Source organism: Bemisia tabaci, chromosome 5 (genome assembly GCF_918797505.1).
Source record: "Bemisia tabaci chromosome 5, PGI_BMITA_v3".
NCBI lineage: Eukaryota > Metazoa > Arthropoda > Insecta > Hemiptera > Aleyrodidae > Bemisia > Bemisia tabaci.
This window is the reverse complement of record NC_092797.1, coordinates 47,354,946-47,374,874: the sequence shown is the minus strand read 5'-3', so window position 1 is coordinate 47,374,874 and position 19,929 is coordinate 47,354,946. Positions and strand designations below refer to the sequence as shown.

Genomic DNA, 19,929 nt, shown 5'->3' with positions numbered 1-19,929 from the left:
AGGAGAACAAACCAACGCTATTGCTTGACATTTTCATAGATTATTCTTCACACAGATTAGAAAAATCAGGGAGATTTTTTTTTTTTTTTTTAAAAAACGTTCAGTATTATTTTCATTTTAAACATAAAGAATGACAAGAAGTCTGCACGTCACAAACCGAGATACTGCACCACCGCGTGGCATTTGCACTCGTGGGGGCTTGGAGGACAAGGTGCATAAGGGTGATTTCACGATAATAGGCATAGTCGTGTCGCCGTGGGTTCTGAACGACATAGGGCAAAACGATTGAAAACCAAATTAATTAATCAATAGGAATGATGTCCCTGCACCTATCCATGCTAAAAAATATGATGAAATATTATTATATTTAATAATATGAGACTTTAAAGGCCGAAAATGTCCGGTCGGTTACGCGTCGCCAACCCCGATTTTGAAGCAAAAGAGCAATTTGCGGTAACATATCAGTACTGATCATGAACTCTTTGGCAATATTTGCTGAAAAGAGACTCTAGTGTTCAAGAAAATTGCCAGTTTGAACTGAAATGTTTATTATTGAGCGAGAAAAGTCATAAGAAAGAGATGTCGCCACATTTGGCGACAAATTTTTGCAGTTGTATTAAGTGCAGTGTTTATCTCGCCAGATGGAGTCAGGAGTTTCAAAACTGCCATCAAATTGTTCGCTGAAGTCTTCTTAACAAAACCATTACTGATAAGTCAGTTTTTTTTACCATGAAAACTTAAATTATTATGAAAACCAGTGATTTTTACGTGTGTAGCACTAATTCCTCACTACGCAAAAACCTCAATTTAATAGTATTAAACTAAAACGAAGTCTCCAAAGTCTAGAAAACTTTTAAGGCAGCATTAATTCCACCTCATAACTCAAGAATTGCCAAGTTTCATCTTTTGTATCATCTTTAATCTTACATTTTTGAGTGTCGGTTACGCTGTGTCTGTTACGTAACCGACGCAATTTGGCCGGGCCGCCATGTTTGCGTGGACCTCCAGCAGTCCCGCGGGAAGCGCTGATAAGTACCTGATTCAATGGCTTGTTTATCAATCACTTTAACTTTGCACTGAATCAAAATAGAGCGTGCCAAAGCTGGAAAAAGGAAGTTTAATACCTTTAGAATGAGGTAATGAAATCCTGTTAAAATTGGTGCACTTTTATTTCTCAGGTATTTCATATTTTAACTATTCCTGTTATCGTGAAATCACCCATAAGTGCAGTCTTTGAAAAAATTGAGACATTCATGAACTCAACTAAAACTAGTTTGAAAGTACATATCCTGTGAAAAAATCGCAAAAATCCAACTTTAAATAATCAAAAAGTAAGTTTAAACTTCCTTTCCGACAAAAGGCTCCATGTAATTTTGAAACTTTAAACATATATTTCTTGAAATAGCAAAAAGTCCACTTATGCGCCTTGTTATGTAAGCCCCTGAATTGTCTCCATTCGTAGCAACTGTTCTCTTAAGTGAAAAACTCTCATAAAAAATATCATCGTAGGCACTGGTTGTAAGTACATCGCAGTTTGAATTCAAAAGAAGAACAACAACGTATTTACACTCATTAAAGCCGAAGAAAATTGTGGTCAGGAAGAGTGAGGAGTCACAGCAGATTTTAATGCTACCCCTGTGAAAAGTCTAATCATCTGAGAATGCAAATGACCGTTGTGCAACTCTCATTTGCGGTTTCTGGAGTAGAGCGCAAGTGATGTCGCGAAAAACTTAAGAAGCCTTGGCCATTCAAGCGTGAAAGATGCTCTAAAGCCGCAGCACAACCAATTATTGAATCTCCTGCACTTAAGTGTTTACACCTCTATTACAAACGAGAAATTGAATTACTTGAGTCCACGGCAAGTAAGTTAACGTCTTTATATTTGTAGAGTCCAACAGAAGATCATTTTGATTCTTCCATTGACATTCAATGCTCAACTTAAGACAGATGATCCTCTGACGCACTCTAAAATAAGCGCATGCATGGACTTTTTGTGACCTGAGGAGTTTTGAATAGGGACCCTATCTTCTTGGAGACAATTTTCCTTAACTATATTTTCAAAAGCTGTAACCATGATTTTGTAAAACCTAGGAGCTTTTTTCTTGAAGCTTCGAGACAATCCTCCTCAATTTCTTCAAGCTTTTAGGCGCCAAAATCTCCAGATTTTCTTCTTCCACGCATTTGCAAAAAGTAAAGGAAGTTTTCTATTGGGAGACAAGCCCCCTTTTCATTGATCTGGTCACATTCGGCGTGGACTTAAGCATAAAAGCAACGGACCTAGTCTGGTGGACATCATTAATTCAAAAGAGATAAAATTTAAAGTAAGTCTAATCTGGATGAAAAGAAACATCGATACATTAAAACAAATTTCGTAAAATTACTGGTTTTCTTCTAAAATTTTTGGCAGAAAACGGATCCACTACTGCTAAATTAATGTATTCGAATGATAAAATAGAGCGGTAAATTTTCGTATTCGCGCACTATTGACTTTGATTCAGCTTTTACATAAAAGGAAATTGAATGAAGGTCATCAGCTAGGTAATGTCTCTCTATGCTTAATTGATCCGTTTTCTGCCCAAAATTACAAGTGGAACTAACATTTAGACAAATTTTTTCGATATGTCGATGTTCGGTTACGCCCCCTGTAGATTTACCTTCATTCACAAATCATGAAACTGTCCACGGAAGAAGAGATCTTAGTACCCGGAACTTAAAATACTCGAGACATGAAGACCACTGTTCAGAAGAATGTTTGCAAACATTTTTGCTCGAGATATTTCCAAATTCACCGTTCAACGTGGAGCGAAAAGTCATAACAACCGAATTCAGAAGACAAGGAGTGTGTTGCAAAGCAGGCCCGCTCATTCATACTCTATTGCCTTAAAACCATTCATGTTACAGCTTAGAAATGAGAGTACGCGTGATTAATGTCAACGATATTCGTCGCGTCCGAAAATGTAAGATCAGCTGGTTGAATATCGAGACTGATTGACAAAGCGATTGACATTTACACTTCCATTGATGGACATATATTCCACACTCTGAGGTTCTGGAGATTACGGAATAATATCATGTTTGCAGACAAAGTTAGTCTTTACCTTTTAGTACCTTTTACTACCTACCTTTTTAGTTAGTACTTACCTTTTATTTCCATGAAACCCCTAGCCTCCACCAATAGGAGCGCTACATCTCCTATTTAACTTCTTTGCATGTTTATAGATTTGTTTACGAATTTCAATAAATCAATATCCGCATACATGTGTAAGTGGTGAAAGTTATGATAGTTTGGAAAATTCTGAAGCCTTGACAATCCTCCTAGGTTTTTGCTCAATTCGAAATCATTTCAAATAATTCATTCTAGTTGAGAAAGCACCCTTTAATGATCTTGATTATTTTTCATAAATTGGATTAAACAAAATTCAAATTGGTCAACTCTCAGGAATCGCCACTTTTCTCAGATAGGATGAGAAAGTACATATTGCTGATGAGATTGCAAAAACTCGTGTTCCGGTTTGTTACCTTACGGACTTCCCGTCACAATTGAGGGGCCTGGAGGAAAATTCGTATAAGTGCAGTTTTTTACTAAATTGAAATTACGATAATTTCAAGTAAATTTTGTCTGAATGTATATTTCGTTAATAATTCCTTCCCAAATTCCAATTTTACAGCATTAAAAATTGAAGTTTCTTTGTGCCTTAGAGATCCATGTAATCTCGAAACTTCAAACATGTATTTCTCGAAATAGCAAAAACTGCACTTATGCACCTTGACCTCCGAGCCCCTCAATTCAACATCTAAGAGGAAAAATACGCAACATCATTTTTTAACACTTATCTACGGCCCACATGGGCCGAGGCCCATGGCGGCAAATCTATTGGGGGCGGCAAATTTTGCAATTTTTTTAAATGTAGGTATAAAAAAAATTCGGATTTAGAAAAACAATACAAACGAGAAAAGGCGACAAAATCTCTAATTTTCTGAGAGAATAGTAATTTCTACTTTTGTCGTCTTTCAGTGATACAAGAGACAGCACCTTTAATTAGTCGAGTTAAGAGAGAACCAAACACGCAATTTGGCCTGGACTTTACCTAGAGAGAAATGATGACGAGGACTTGAGATGAAAAGGAGAAGCCCTCGGCGCGGCGATCGGCATGTAACACATATTAGCGCCTACAAGACTGCACGAATACTTCACGCATTGCATCAAACACAGTGCGGTAATTGCGGACAGCGTGAAACGGATAGCGCCTACAAGAATGCATGAATACCTCACGCATTGCGGCAAACACAATGCGATCAGCGTGAGACGCATAGCGCCTACAAGACTGCGTGAATACTTCACGCATTGCGTCAAACACAGCGCGGTCTGCGAGGCGCGGCGCGGCGCGGCGGCGGAAGTTAAAATCATTAATCTACATTAATGTTTGTTCTTTCATAATTTTTTTGTTCATTTTTTATGAATGGAAGGCCTTGTACACACAGAGATAGGTTTACGAAACTTAACTTACGCGCAAAGTTCCGTGAACTTTTGCTAGTAGTGTTGACAGGGCTTTCCCAAAAAATGTGTCCGTCACGATTTAACGCGTCTTTTGCACCCCTTCCTCCCCCTCCGGCATGTTCACTTGATGGTTTTCATTGATGTTTCAAAACGAATACTGGCGGCCCATGGGCGGCAAGTAGATAAATCCGGCCCTGCACTTATCTGAATTTTTGTGTGTCTGCGTGTAAAGAATATCCTGTGGAAATTTCAAGCTATAGTTTTGGATTGCAGTCCCTCAATAAAATAAAATGGGAACAAGATTTTGAAACACCGCAAACGAAATATGCGTTTTTCAGTATTATCGACGATATGCTCGACCACGTGGACTAGCTTGTTAGGAATCAGAAATGTCACAGGTACATACATTCGCTGCTAGTATGCTATGTGAGCATTGATGCAAGATGGTGAGGAAATCACTCAATTAGGCTGGATTTTTCAGGTTGTGATGCCCGAGCAAGAAATTTCAATCAGCGCGTTAATTTAATTATCTAGTTCATAACACGCAAGTTCGCGCTGTCTAGTTAATTTATAAATCAATCCTTTCAAATTTAAAATATTGTAATAGCCTGGTTTTGAGGTGCATATTAAAAAAATTAACAGGGCTTTTTTTAGTTTCTTAGTGAATATTCAAATTTTATTTGACTTATGGTTCTTAGTGACTGTCTTCATGAGCAATCACAATCCTGATCAAATTTTCATACTTCAAAACTGGAAAGTGTCATAAAAAATAAAAAGGATAAATATATTTAAAAACGAACGTATAAAAATTAAAATTAAAAATATTCGCAACGTCATCAAAATCGACTAGAAAAAATTGGACAGAGCGATGAACTTCGAAGTGCATTCGCAAAGAGATTAAACTGTCAATGAAGGTCTATTCTTAGACCACCTGTTGATTAAAAAATGAAGGTCGTCACGAATGAGGGAGATGAGTGACATTAAGCAGTGGTGTGGCGTGAATTGCGATGTATCGATTGTTATGCCATTTAAACCTATGGTGAAGAATCGATTATTAAGGTGTTCGCTGCGAACACTCTGTTTATCGATCCTTTTCCATAGGTTTAAATGGCATAAAAATCGATACATCGCAAAGCACGCCACGGCACTGACATTAAGAAGTTGCTGTATTGGTAATCCTTAGATTTCTAGTCCCAGCATGAGCTGGGAGTAGTGTGCTGGGTGCATGTGTGTGTGAAAACCTTTGAACAATAGAGCTTCTTCTCCGATGCTATAAAAATTGAAAATTCATCTGTGCTTGCGTAATAAGATTCATTTTCGTGTTTTAACTTTACGCGTATTCTCCTGAAAATCACAATCGTTTCATCGAACCCTTTATCCATAATATACCCTTGAATCAAAAATACGTCTCCCATTTTGTGTAGACACTGTTACGATATTGTCAATTAACCTGGTCGAATTCTCATGACTCAATGAAAGCAAACTCCCCTAGACTAGACTAAACATGCTAGCAAATACAGTGGTCACTGGTTTTAATTTTCATGGTTCGTGTTTTTAAAAATAAATGTAGATTCTCTCCGCTAAAGATAATCGGATGGACGACAACATGGTGTATACATGGTGCCGATATGGTACCAACACGGCACAATGTTGGCACTATGTTGGTAGCGACATGATACCAATATGTTACGAAGATGATCATTTTTAGTCGAGCAAGAAATCATTTCCTTAATTCATTGACCTCATTGTAAACAAGATCGGCGTGTATTTATTTTTGCGTAAGTTTGGAAACTGAGGGGTGAAGCAAAAAATTTGCATTTTAAAATAAAAACCGGCTTAGTCCCGGAATCTAAATTCTGCCTTCGATCTAACTGACTGGCTGAGTTAAAAAATGAGGCGCGCTCAAAAGTTGGCACTTATTAATGACCTAGCATTGGATTATAATTTGTTGAGAATACATTTTCAGCTTTCGAATTGGTTCGTGTCCTTACTTACTTTCGAATCAAACCAGGAAATGCAAATACATCTCGATGACGAAAGTTCGCAACCACGTATCTTGATTTTAAAAGGTTTTGAGTCAGCTGCAAATATGAGATGCAGTAGATGATTTTTATCTGTTATCAAAATATTTTAGTCGAGAAAAATCTGTAATTCACATAAAAACGCAGAACTTTAAATACGTATCTCGGAGTTGATTCTACAAACACATATCGTCACCCTACTGACGTAAGGGCGTATCTCAATTTCCACGTGAACCCTGTTTCACATACGAACCCATCCTCTCTAGGGTTCACCCCTAAATCGAGATACGTCCTTACGCCAGACGAAAGGCTACGATATCTCGTGCCCCTGCGAAGTATTGAAGCAACGTACACGTACCCTCTCCAGGAAGAATCGTTGGAATTTTAGGAAAGAAAATTACCTCACAGAATCAGGCTAATCAAACTATGAACAACAAAAACCTTCGACGGTAAACTCCCGAACCACGTACCTTTTTTTGCAATCTTTAAAAATGTTCGCTCTTATTTTATTTCTGTAAAGGAGAACAAATCAGCATCACTCCTCGTATTTCAGAATTTGCCTGACACAACTATTCGTGCTTGATGGATGTCTGTGTTGCATTTTTATAATTGAGGAGCATTCCGGAAAAGGGGCACATACGCGTATGTGCCCTTTTTCGAAAATGGCAGAAACGGATTCCTCGCATCCTAATGTACAAATTTCCTGAGTTTCAGCTTAATTGATCAATTTTTGGAGCTAAGAGACCAAGTTTTGTGAGGCTAAGTCAGGCGTATTTCATCTATTTGCCCCTGGGTACGGTCGCCGCGACGCGATGTTGAGGAGATAGCGCGCAGGGCGCAGGCAGGCAGGCAGGTGATGGGTACCGATATAAGTAAGGATCCCTCACAACAGATGCATCGCACTGATTCTACTACTGAATGCAATATCATCGGGTTGCAGTGATTGTTTACGCGTTGCACCGGTGACACGTGAAATTTTGTAATTATTAAAGATTCAATTTTTAATGGTCTCTTGTGGGTTTGAATTTTTCGTTTTTTTCCGCGTGTTTTGCTGTCTTTTTTATTAACGATGATCGAAAATGATCCACCCGCACGGTCGTGATCGAAGATATGATTTATTTTCGTTTAGAAACTCGTTAAAGTCTTGAAAATTAAGTTTTGAAAGCCAAAACCTATAACCACCGATCCATTTCCGGAAAAAGGGCACATAACGGAAAATTTTAAAGAATTCGTCCCACAACACGGAAAGAAGTGTACGTTTAACTAATGATCGTTATTCATTCTAGGGTGAATGAACGTTGATATGAGTGCCCCAGTGCCGATGTATGTCATCATCAGTGCCCAGAAAGTAGGAATGAAAACTTCAAATGAGTTTTTCTCACAACTTGTTTTTCGGTATGTGCCCTTTTTCCGGAAAGCTCCTCAATTGAAGGCGCGATGACGTGCGGCGTGAACTCGAAATGCATCGCTCTATGCTACCAATGAGGTTTTGCTCAGATTCGCGAAAATTTTTTTTTTAAAAATAAACAAAGCCTAAATACGTCCTTCCTATCTTTGGCTGTGTTGACACCAGGAATTTTTTTTTTTTTTTTTTTTTTTTTTTTTTTTTTTGCAATTTGATGTCTGAATATTTTTTTATGTATTTGTCCTATGTATTTTTTTAAATCTAAAGCTCTTATGCATCGGCACCATACCTCCCAGAAGAGATAGTGGGGTTAATTTGACCCGGCCTTGGACTTCTGGGGGTAGTTGTAAAAAAAATTCCCTGGCTCTCGAGTTTTTTCTTCATTTCCAGTTTAATGTCTGATTCATTATTTACAATGTAGCTGTAGACTCATATCTAAAGCAAAGCTCCTACTTACCGTCTCCATACAACCCACGGGCCCCTTGTTTTTAAGAGGCCTCGGGTCGATTAGACCCGGCTTAGACATGTAAGGATTAATGTAGCTGTCAAAACTCAGAGAGTCAAGCCTGAACGCTGTAAGTAAACTAGCTGGAGGCACACTTGCATGGCTAATGACAGTCTCTTAAATGTGTTTGAAGAAGACCCTTACACATACACATTTGAATTTTTCCCCCAATCCCATTACTGTAAGTTATTTTCTAATGTATATTTCGATATTAATAATAAAAAATGTCGATCTATTATAAAGTAGTTTTGTTTGAGATGATTTTCTGAAAAATCGCTTTTATGATCGGTAATTTACTCGTAGGTATTCTCTTACACCATGAAGATTAATTTTAGATTTTCTTAAACCCTGTGCTTTAAGCTAATGCTTTTATACGATCCTCACAAAGTTTTAGGTAAGAAAAAACCCGATTTGGATGCTAATAATTATTAAATGCATTACATTTTTTGTACAATACTTCTTTTGATACTCTCAAATTCTCCCTCCGTACTTCTTATTAATTTTTTAAGAAGAAGAAGAAGAGGAAGAAGAGGAAGAAGAAGGCACAGAATTGTCGATAAATTAAAAATATAGTTTTATTTTGGCCAGAAAATCACAATAAAATACAATATTAAAGCTAGTTTAATTACATGTATGTACATTTAAATAAGCAAGTCAATAATCTGTGTTAAACCTAAATTTACGTATCTGAGATTTTATAATTAAAATTAGGATACCTACTTCTCCACGAATATTCGTGACTGTACAATATGAACTATACAAACAGGATGCAAACCAATTTAGTTGAAAACATTACATTATTAAAAATGTGATTTAACAGTAAATAGGCATAATAAGTATTTCTATGGTGAGGTACTTACTAAAAATACCCGGTTTAAGAAGATAAGAGGACAAGATACAGAATTGAATGAATAAAAAGTATTAAAACGGGGATGTTGGCAATGCAAGTTTATATCCTTTTAATTCTTTGAAAATAGAAAATTGTGAGTTTTCTTACAAAAGAATATTTTGTCAGGAGTAACTCTGCCTTATTACGGCCATCACGGCAATGCTGAAAGGCAGAATTAATCCTCAGGTTTTCCGAAGAATAGGTGGTAAATCAGCTTACAATGGGCCTGTTGCAAACTTTTGCTAGAGCAAAACTAAGAGTTGTTTCCTACAGATAATGCCTCAAAAATCACGATGAGCGCATCGGCAAAGTCTGAAATGCACTCATAACTTCACAATCTGCGTAAGAAATTTGCGGTTTTTTGAGCTTCCCGCTTCGAAAACGATACTACGGTACAGGTGAACATTTTGTTAGAGGAGTCGTTCCATTGGCGACAATACTCATCATGGCCGACGCCAGTCCGCCAAAACACGTGTGATGGGACGAGATAACACTTGAACAGGATTAAACCATATAACAATCGGCGTGTTTACGTTCATATTTTCCTCGCCCGCCTTAATTGACCTTGAACTCACCTCGAATTACGCGAGGAACTGCGCAAGCGTCGGCCATGATGAATATTGCCGACGATGGAGCGACTCCTCTAACAAAATGTTCACCTGTGCAGTAGTATCGTTTTTGAAGCGGGAAGCTCAAAATAACGCAAATTTCTTACGCAGATTGTGAAGTTATGAGTGCATTTCAGACTTTGCCGATGCGCTCATCGTGATTTTTGAGGCATTATCTATAGGAAACAACTCTTCATTCTGCTCTAGCAAAAGTTTGCAACAGGCCCATTAGTCCAGTATGGCTGATATTACCAATAATTGAAGTAACTTGACATACATCTTATCATAAGGTATAACTTCCTAGCTCATTTTGATGTCTCTTTTGCAATACAATGTAAACTTCCATCATAATGCATTACACAAAATATAAGGTGCATTACACGTAACATAATTTCATCCTAATTCTACAAAGTTTTTCTCGGCCGAATGAAAAATCGATCGTGGCTGTTATCTACTGTTATCGGTTCTGTTTAATTTTTTTTCAGTCTAGGCGTGTATTAAAGTAAAAGTAAAATTCTCTTTACTTATATTCTCCTCTTAAGCTCGGGAGTAAATTCGGTTGAGGTAGTCGTAAACGAAGTCGACGCTTCTTAATCGTACCTATCCAATTTTTAGTGTCAAAATTTCACCGACATCTTGCTTTCAATTATCCTCTCGTTATCTCATCGAAACAAAAGAGCATTTGTAATATTTCAATTCTCCGTCAAAAGCGCGGAACTACGATCTGATTCTTAAGGTCGAAACATTAGAGCGTATTAAACACAAACGCTATACAGATTCGGTTCAAAAAGCTAGCAACGAGTCTCAATTGAAGGTCCATTTCCAACCTTTTTAAGGAAAGCTATGATGTAGCAAAACGTTAAAAATCAATTTAAAAACAAATCTTATCAAAATTTGGCACCAAATTGCACCATCAGAACCAAATTTGGTCCTTCAAAGTCAGTCACGACTAAGTCATGCTCAACAGTGTCACTTGTGAGGGCCTTCAATGAGATACTCATGCCTCATCTCAAGGGTGTTTGAGTTAATGTAATGGTTTTTTTTTTGCTTTTCTCTATCTACAAAGAGGTACTTTGTAAGATTTCTGCATTACATAAAACTTCAGTCAAATGTATTAACCTATTTTGGCCGAATTAAAAAACCTCGGTAATTTCCATTCCGATTACCGAAATTTACTTCACATTCCGCTGACTTAATAAACTCACATTTACAATGTTGCTAACTTGACATTTTAGATACATAGTTTTTTTCTTTTCTTTTCTTCTTACATACATATATAATAACATTATAAAGGACCAGTTGACAAGATGAGGAGTAAATTGATACAATTCAGTGTAATACCTTTAGTCAGGACATGGATGGGTTTTGAGCAACAACCTCTGAACTATAAATGAAAGTCGTGTACTCGCGCTCAAAACATTTTGCAGGGTGAATAATACTGAATATTTCCCAACCTGCGAAGAACGTAATTTTCTTTTGAGGGTGAAAGTTCTAAGATTGCAATTTCAGGAGAGCAGGACTGGAGTGGTGCAACGCGTCCTCAAGGGCACTGTTCGCTCCTTTATAAAATTCGTCAGTGCTTGGAAAAAAGAAGCTGAAATTTTAGTTATCACGTTCCACCCTCTCTTTCCTCCCCCTTTGAGAGCTTTTGACAAATATGCATTAATTTTTTGGTGAGCCGTCTGGGGGAGTGGCATTAGTGACTTAGGCGTAAAGCTCTGCAGAGAATGAGAATACTGTCTCAATTTAAACATAAACGCAATAGGTCATGGACAAAGTTCTAGACAAGAGGGAAGAGCAACTGAACATCTCTAGGAAGATGAAAATTTCCACTGAAAGTTCCAAAAAAGAGACTTATTTTATCTGTATATAGTTTGCTTTTGTTGCTATATTTTAAAAATAGTATCTCCACCGAATTACGTGTTGAGACTTAAGTTTAGGAGTGATGAAAAATACAAATAATTAGGGCCTGAAATTATTGAATAGGAGAAAAAATGTAAGAAAACTTCGAAGCAAAGTCTTGATTCGTTTTCCTCTTGACAGTATAGTAGGTATATTAGGAAATTTTAGAACCCTGCAATTTAGATGCCTGGTTTAGGGATCTAGCTATCGTAGTTTTTGATTTTCCAGACCTTATCTACTGGTCCATTTTAACATGAAGTGGATTTTATTTATCTATCGGACACAAATTTTCCGTCGGATGTACCGATTGTGTAGGCATCAGACACAGAAAAGTGCCTTTTGCTCTCGAAGAAGAAGCGAGAAACCTTGTACTAGTAATTTAAAAAAAACAGTTGCCTAATTTATTAAGAATCCTTTGATGATAGCCAAAAACGCCATGTAATAACATTTGTGTCCGAAAGAGAGATGAAACTCACTTAAGGCGAATCTACAGCGGAAGAGGTCAAAAATCGAAATATTGCACATATTTCGCTGAAATACTGGTTTCATTTTGAGTTTCAGACAAATAACGGGTTCATTGGGCCTAGCCCAAAAATTAACCTTTCGAACACAATATTATACATTTGGAAAATTTCTTTAGGGATTGTCAAGAAAAATTTTTTGTGAAGAACCAATTGAAACGAGCCCTTAGGCTCACATTCACACCCTCACACACAAACTGTTTTTTCAGAACTTGAAAGCGATAGCAGTATTTTACCAAAAATGTTCTATACCTCGATGTTTTTTTAACTTCCGGTGTTGATTCACCCTCAAGGAAACAAAGACGCCAGCTTATAACAGCTTCACCGATATAAACAATAATACTATTTTCTTACATTGAAGATTCCAACCATTAAACTGACTTTTAAACCTAGTTAAATTCTGTCGCCCACAGTGAGAACAGTATAACTCCATTCACAATGTTGCATCTTACTTTCAGACAAAATGAGCACATATACAAAAGAAAATTTGTTTCCCGTCTTCCTTCCTTCTTCATTGTATTGTTTTAATAACTTGAAACGCAGTAATTCTGGACAAAAACGAGATGAAGCTTCGCAAGTTGTCTAGCAATAGAATACATCGTTGGGGGAAAATGGAACAAAGGTAGTGACGTGGCGTGCTTTGCGATATATCGAGTGTTCTGCCATTTAAGCCTATGGTAAAGAATCGATTACTAAGGTGTTCACTGCGAACACCCTTATTATCGATCCTTTTACATAGGTTTGAATGGCATAACAATCGATATATCGCAAAGCGCGCCACGCCACAGAATGGAGTTACAGCGTTCTTGTTCTGGCCAGCAGAGTCAGACTTCAATCTATAGAAGCAATGCAAGTCATTTCGAGGCAAATTGAGTAACTTTAAGCCAATGGTAATTTAGAGCTAAAATAAATTATTGGACCATACTTTTCAATAAGGATCTGAAACGTATGGCTCATTTTCGAAACAACGCCGTTAGTTTCCCTATGCAGAAGGGTGCCTTCAAGTATGAGTCAGGAGCAAAAGTATCTAATTTCAAAATGAAGACTGCGTTTAGCAGATAGGAACCAAGCCACATTGGCTATTGCCAAATTTAAGTGGGAAATTCAATTTTTTCCAAGAAAACGTTTGTGCGGATTCCTTCGAAAATTTTAAGGAATTCGCTCCGTGCTTCGTAATCTTTTATGTGGGAACATACTATTATCATTTTTACCAGCGCCCGAATCGGACTTAAACTAACATTGTAAAAAAAAACAACACTTATTTACAGATATAATTGTGATGACGATTGTGTTCAGTAGGGCGCACAGTGGATCGCGTTAATAGAAGAGGTCGGACTTTACTAAACTGCAAATTTTGATGTTTATTCCGTCACATTTTAAATTTTAAGGCGTGCTTACTGAAGAAAATTCTATGAGGAAACCAACGGAACCAATTTTGGAACCCTAAAGTTTGTATATGTTGCAGGCAATTAGCAATCGCCGGCAATTTGCAAGCCAAGGGTGAATAAATATAGAAAATCATATAATTCAAAAATAAAAGAACAAGACTAGAGTGCTGATTATGTTGCCTATAATGTGAGTAGACACCTTTCCAACCTTAAAAACATGACTGGAATGTGCACACTCAGAAGAGCGTGCAGTGAACTCCGTGACATTAGTTGGGTTGAGACCGGACAGGCAACTAAACTAACATCCAGACAAAGCGTGAAGTATCGCAAAAAATGAAGGCGCTTCAAGCCTAGCTGATGCTTCTGAAGACTACGCACTTTAAAAGTTGCATGATGCCGATCCGCAATATAGCGATATATTGAAACAAAATGTGAACCGCTTGCAAATTGCCGGCGATTGCTAATTGCCTGCGACATATCGACGGTGTAAGTCGGCAATCACATAACTCGGTTTGCGACGTCGCAGACTTCCTGTCATACTTCATTTTTTAAACGGGAAGCCACTCAACGACAATTCTTTAAAACTGTTGTGATTTTTTTTCTCTATGTCAAGAAAATTTTGCAAAAACTTCAAGAAATGATGTCCATTTGTTCTCCTTTAAAATAATATTATAGAGGCGGTGATTCTTAGACACCGCAAACAACTTATGTGATTGCCGACTTACACCGTCAGTATAGGCGGAATCATAAGCGTTTAAAGTTTCCGAACTTTGTCGGACCTCTCCCATTGACTCGATCCCTCGCGGGGTGGCTTCGAGGGCTTGAATCACGAGGCGAACTTTGGGAAGTGGAGGGGTTTGGGGGCGGTGGCGTCGGGTTGGGTCTCGGCGGTGGCGGCGGCTTCGATGAGCTTGCGCTGTTTCTGGTGTCGGAGCTTGTGCTTCTCCTGCTCGTAGAGGCTGATCGCGGGGCCGCCGCTGCGCTTGGACGCGGCGCCCGCCGAGGAGGCCTGGCTCGGGCTCCGCACGGCCGCGATCCCGCTCGCGTTGAGCTTCCTGAGCGCCTCCTCGAGGCTCAGCTTCTGCTGCTGCTCCTCGCTCATCTCCGTCGTCGTCACGTCCAGCGTCGGGTACATCGTCGGGTAGAACTCCGAGCCCCACGACGAGTTGGACGCCTCCCGCGTCGCGTCCAGCACGAACCCCGGCATCGGCATCGCTGATCCTAGGCAAGAAAGAACACACGGTAAGAAAATGTAACCAGGGCTCCGATTATTGAAATTGATAGACAAAGCTATGGACAAACCATACAGAATGAGAAACAACTTAATCAGCCAAAATACACATAATAAAAGAACAACTTAATTTGGGGAAAAGGCTGCAAATAAATTTTATTTGCAGCCTTTTCCCCAAATTAAGTTGTTCTTTTGCTATGGACAAAGAAGACAAAAGGGATATGGAGGGATCCTATTGGTGGAAGCGGGTGGTAAGTAGGGCGGATAGGGTGGGCTGGAGGTGTGGCGGGGGTGGAGAGTGCTGCGATTATTGAAATTGATAGACAAATCTGTAGACAAAGAAGACAAAAGGGATATGAAGGGATCCTATTGGTGGAAGCGCGTGTTGAGTAGGGCGGATGGAGTGGGCTGGAGGTGTAGCGGGGGTGGGGAGTGCTGCGATTATTGAAATTGATAGACAAAGCTATAGACAAAGAAGACAAAGGGGATAAGGAGGGATCCTATTGGTGGAAGCGGGTGGTGAGTAGGGCGGATGGGGTGGGCTGGAGGTGTAGCGGGGGTGGGGTGGGCTGGAGGTGTAGCGGGGGTGGGGAGTGCTGCGATTATTGAAATTGATAGACAAAGCTATAGACAAAGAAGACAAAGGGGATAAGGAGGGATCCTATGGAGAATTTGCAGGTGTCTGAAATTTGATGAAATTCGTGTTCAAGTGGAAACTACTGAGTGAACTGAGCACGAGGGTACCCTTGGTTCATGATTTGAACAATTCTTGGAGAAGATATGACCGAATGATCTGATTTACTGAAATACATACATGTGTTTAAATGGGAAATGCCGCCGGATGACGACACTAGGCCGTGCATTTTCTCACTTTTAAATCTGTTTTCATACTATTTCCCATAACAGAAAAAAACCATAGGAAATACTGTGAAATCAGCTCTTTAAGTACTTTCAGATGAAGCAATAAAAATTTTGCATGCAAATTCTCCATTGGTGGAAGCGGGTGGTTGCAATGGATAAAAATGGTAGGTAATAGACTAGCTAACGGCAACCCACGAGAAACCTGACAGTTAGTCCATCATTTTCTCCCTTAGTCTACAGGAAACATACATTTCAACCAATAAAATCGTTCAAAGCTCCCAATGTCCTTTTTGCCTATAGCTTTGTCTGTAGACTTCAATAATCAGCTCGCAGAATCTTGTGTTAATATACTGCCGTGCTAAGGACGAAAGGCTGCCAAAGAAGATGCTTGATCGGGTTCCGGTTCCTCCCGGGAGGAGACGAAGGGGAGGCCCAGTGAAAGGGTGGCGACAGTGGATTTTAGAAGAAATGAGGGTGTGCCAACTCCCTGAAAGGCTTTGGGAGTATAAGGGACTTCGGCTAGTAAACTGTACAATTTCTTTTCTCCTGCAGGTCGACATGAGAATTATTCTATCATGCTCTTTTTGTACACAAAAACATTAGGTGATGAAAAACTGTTTTCAGTTGTTTGTACTGTAAACTTGTAATTTTCACATTTACAGCATCATGGCAGAATTCCTTGTTGAGAAATGCAGTCTTCATGAAACCCAGTACTCCAGCGTGTTTCCAAATACAGGACTATCAATTTTAATTTTTAAAAACGAAAATATTTTTTCGTCGCTTCTCTGACGTAAGGACGTACCTAGATTTCCACTTGAACCCCAGATAGCATAGATTTACATGTTAAACAGGGCTTATGCTCACTGGGAGTTGAGATACGTCCTTGCGTCAGAGGGACGACGATTTAAAAGGAGTGTAACGGGGTAAAAACTTACGTGCTTCTTTGGAGCAGTTCATCGTGACAAAATAACTATCAGCCGGGAGGGTGGTTTTTGCTAAATCCTCAACTTGAACAGCGAGGCCGAAATTTTTTGACTTCCCCCACGCTCTAGCGGCCTTTTTGACGTCGAATTCAGCAAAAGTTTCACTTCCCAGCGTCACCATCCGACTGTCTAATAGACTGATTGTCCTCTTCGCTAAAATTTTAAAATGTATAAAGTCATTAGTCAAATGAAGTCCCTAGGGCAATTTTGAAACACATTCATAGGTCATATCAAATCGTCGCCTACCTGACAAAAGGGCGTAACTGTCCTATGAAATGAACCCTGTCTTCCATACGTTTCAATGCTTTTCCGGGCTCATCTCAATGTGTAGTTACGCCCTTATGTCAGCCAAGCGACGAAATGGACCGCATTTTGCAATAAGGAACTACAATTCCTAACGCATTCATTAAAACACCCCTATATATAGGAAACAAGTGGCACATCCATCGTCTCTTAAATGAACCGGAAATTGTAGTTCCTCATCGCGAAATGTGGTCCAAATGAGGGTCCCAGTGCCCCCCCCCCCCCCCATTTTTAGAGTGCCGCGGAAATGGCTGAACAAAACTCGGTCCCAAAGGCGTGGCCGAAGGAGAGAATGTCAAGACTGATTTCTTCATGACCTAAATCTCTAAAAAAGGGCGATTCCCCGCGCGTTCCAGAAATTTTAAACCGTCACACCCCTCGAAGATACTTTTTTTTATTTTGTGCCCCCTCGCCATGGCCGGATTTGCCTACTTGCCGCCCATGGGCCGCCTGTATTTTGCCGCCCTCTTCTCATTCATTTTGAAACATCAATAAAAACCATCACGTGAACGAGCCGGAGGGAGAAGGGTGCATAAGACGCGTTTACTCGTGTTGGACACATTTTTTGCGTAAGCCCTGTCAACACTAATAGCAAAAGTTCGCGGAACTTCGCGCGAAAATTCCATTCCGTAAACCTATCTCTGTGGGGACAAGGCCTTCCATTCATGAGAAATGAACGAAAAAATTATGAAAGAACAAACATAAATGTGGATTAATGATTTTAACTTCCGCCGCCGCGCCGTGCCGCGCTGACCACACTGTGTTCGGCGCAATGCGTGAAGTATTCATGTAGCCTTGTAGGCACTGTGCATTTCACGCCGCGCCGACCGCTGCGTTGACCGTACTGTGTTTGACGCAATGCGTGAAGTATTCATGCAGTCTCGTAGGCGCTAATATGTGTTACATGCCGACCGCCCCGCCGCGTCGAGGGCTTCTCCTTTTCATCTCAAGTCCTCGTCATCATTTCTCTTTGCGCCGCGCCGCTCCAGGCCAAATTACGTGTTTGATTTCTCTCTTAACTCAACTAATTAAAGGTGCGCAGTCTTTTGTATCACCGAAATACGACAAATTAGAAATTACTATACTCTCACGAAAAAGAGATTTTGTCGCCTTTTCTCGTTGGTAATTTATTTTCCGAATCCGATTTTTTTCATACCTGCATTTAAAAATATTGCAAAATTCGCCGCCCCCTGAATTCGCCGCCATGGGCCGTGGCCCATGTGGCCACCCCCTTAATCCGGCCCTGCACCTTGCTCATGAGTAATTCTTTTCCACGCCACTCTATGATTATTTCTTCGCCTTAGTCTTTCGAATAATTCACGTGGATCAATCAGCACATTTTAGAACAATTATTTTTATCATCGACGACGGAGGCCGCAATGCTGCCGTGCTAAGGAAAAACGCCGTAGGAGCCTTCAGGCGTTGCCAGATTCCTCTCAATAAAAACCGAATTCACTGAAAACGTTTTGAATGTTTTGCTTCAAAATGTTCAAATGATTATGTGTGCAATTTTATCTAAAAGATCTGAAAATTTCAAGAAGAAATAAGAATAACTTTCCTCAAAAGGGCATGTTGTATCTGGAGAAATTCGGCAACTCTCGAATGTTCATACGGCGTTTATCCTTAGCACGGTAGAATGTAGAGAGAACCGCGATGAATTAATGCAGGAAAAGTTTCAAAGACGTGAACCTCGAGACAGCGCAGCGTGGCGGTGAATCTCGGCCCTAGATCACATAGAATCACCATAGGAAAGATTTGGAGCTTTTTTTTTTGCCAATTGAGAGGGCAAGATGCATAAGTGGAGTTTTTGCTATCGAGAAGAACGCGTTTAAAGTTTCAAAATTACAGGCGGGTGCCTCGTGGCGGAAAGGAAGTTTGAACTCACTTTAGATTCTTTAAAGTTAAATAGCTGTGAAATTTTGACAGAATATACTTTCGAACTAGTTTTAGTTGAGTTCATGAATACCTCAGTTTTCTCATAAAACTGCACTTATGCGCCTTGTCCTCCAAGCCCCTCATTTTGAAACGTGTCCTCGTCGAATATTAATGTCAATTTGAACATTGTAAGTCTATATTTAATGTACTTACTTTTTTCTTGTTTTTTCAGAGGTTTCGTATATCTATGAACGGAGACCCGAAACTGTCTATCTTCAGCAGCTCCGGCTGCAGTTTCACCAATTCGGACACTGCAAAATTTGATAGCTTTTCGATCATCGTTTGCTGTTTGCGAGCAGTTTTCTGATAGTGTCATCGATGAATTGGCCTGCAGAACAAGATTACGCTCTGTGTAAGTATAAATCAAGTGCATGTGCGAAACAAAAAGGATCAATTTTCAACTTTATTTATTTTTTAAGGTGATTTGACGGTTGCCATTTTTTGTGTCAGAGCGACGTGCGATATATCGCATCGATTCGTTCCAAAATCTTAGCTACTTTCATTATTTACGAATTTTGGGGTCGCACTTCTGTTGTCACATTCAGGTACCAAATTTGACAAAGTAATTCAACGAGATAAAGGCAGGGTTTTTTTTAGAGGAAAAATATTGCATTCGATAACACAAAAAATGGCTACCGTCGAATCACCTTGAGTTGCATATTGCCGTGGCTTGATGATAAAATGATGTGTGAAAAGCTTCACACACTTCAAGACAAATGACATCCAGGAACTAAAAATCGTTTAGAAAACTATTCTAGGATGCACATTTTTACAGATAATTCTTTCTCGCAGGATCAATGAATTACGTTTCATCTAAAATTAGGAAAATAATCAGAATTTCAATTCAACAGTAAATATTTAACTATCTGTCCAGGCATT

At 39.3% G+C, this 19,929-nt stretch overlaps 1 protein-coding gene and 1 long non-coding RNA gene across 3 annotated transcripts in view; one reads left to right on the top strand and one right to left on the bottom strand.

Annotated features, from left to right (window-relative positions):
* The first annotated feature begins 217 nt into the window (after positions 1–217).
* Positions 218–19,347, top strand: LOC140224672 (uncharacterized). Its single transcript, XR_011899922.1, has 3 exons — positions 218–1,862; positions 2,902–3,086; positions 19,223–19,347. It is a non-coding gene; the product is annotated as an uncharacterized lncRNA (long non-coding RNA).
* LOC109032555 (uncharacterized) overlaps positions 8,963–19,929 on the bottom strand; it is a 40,747-nt gene continuing 29,780 nt past the window's right edge. For both annotated transcript variants that reach the window (XM_019044743.2, XM_019044752.2), the window contains 3 exons: positions 19,204–19,378; positions 16,765–16,965; positions 8,963–14,958 (listed from right to left, as the gene is read on the bottom strand). In XM_019044743.2, the coding sequence (XP_018900288.2) occupies positions 14,564–14,958; positions 16,765–16,965; positions 19,204–19,378 (771 nt within the window). In that variant the 3' untranslated portion in view covers positions 8,963–14,563. The remainder of the gene's footprint in view (positions 14,959–16,764; positions 16,966–19,203; positions 19,379–19,929) is intronic.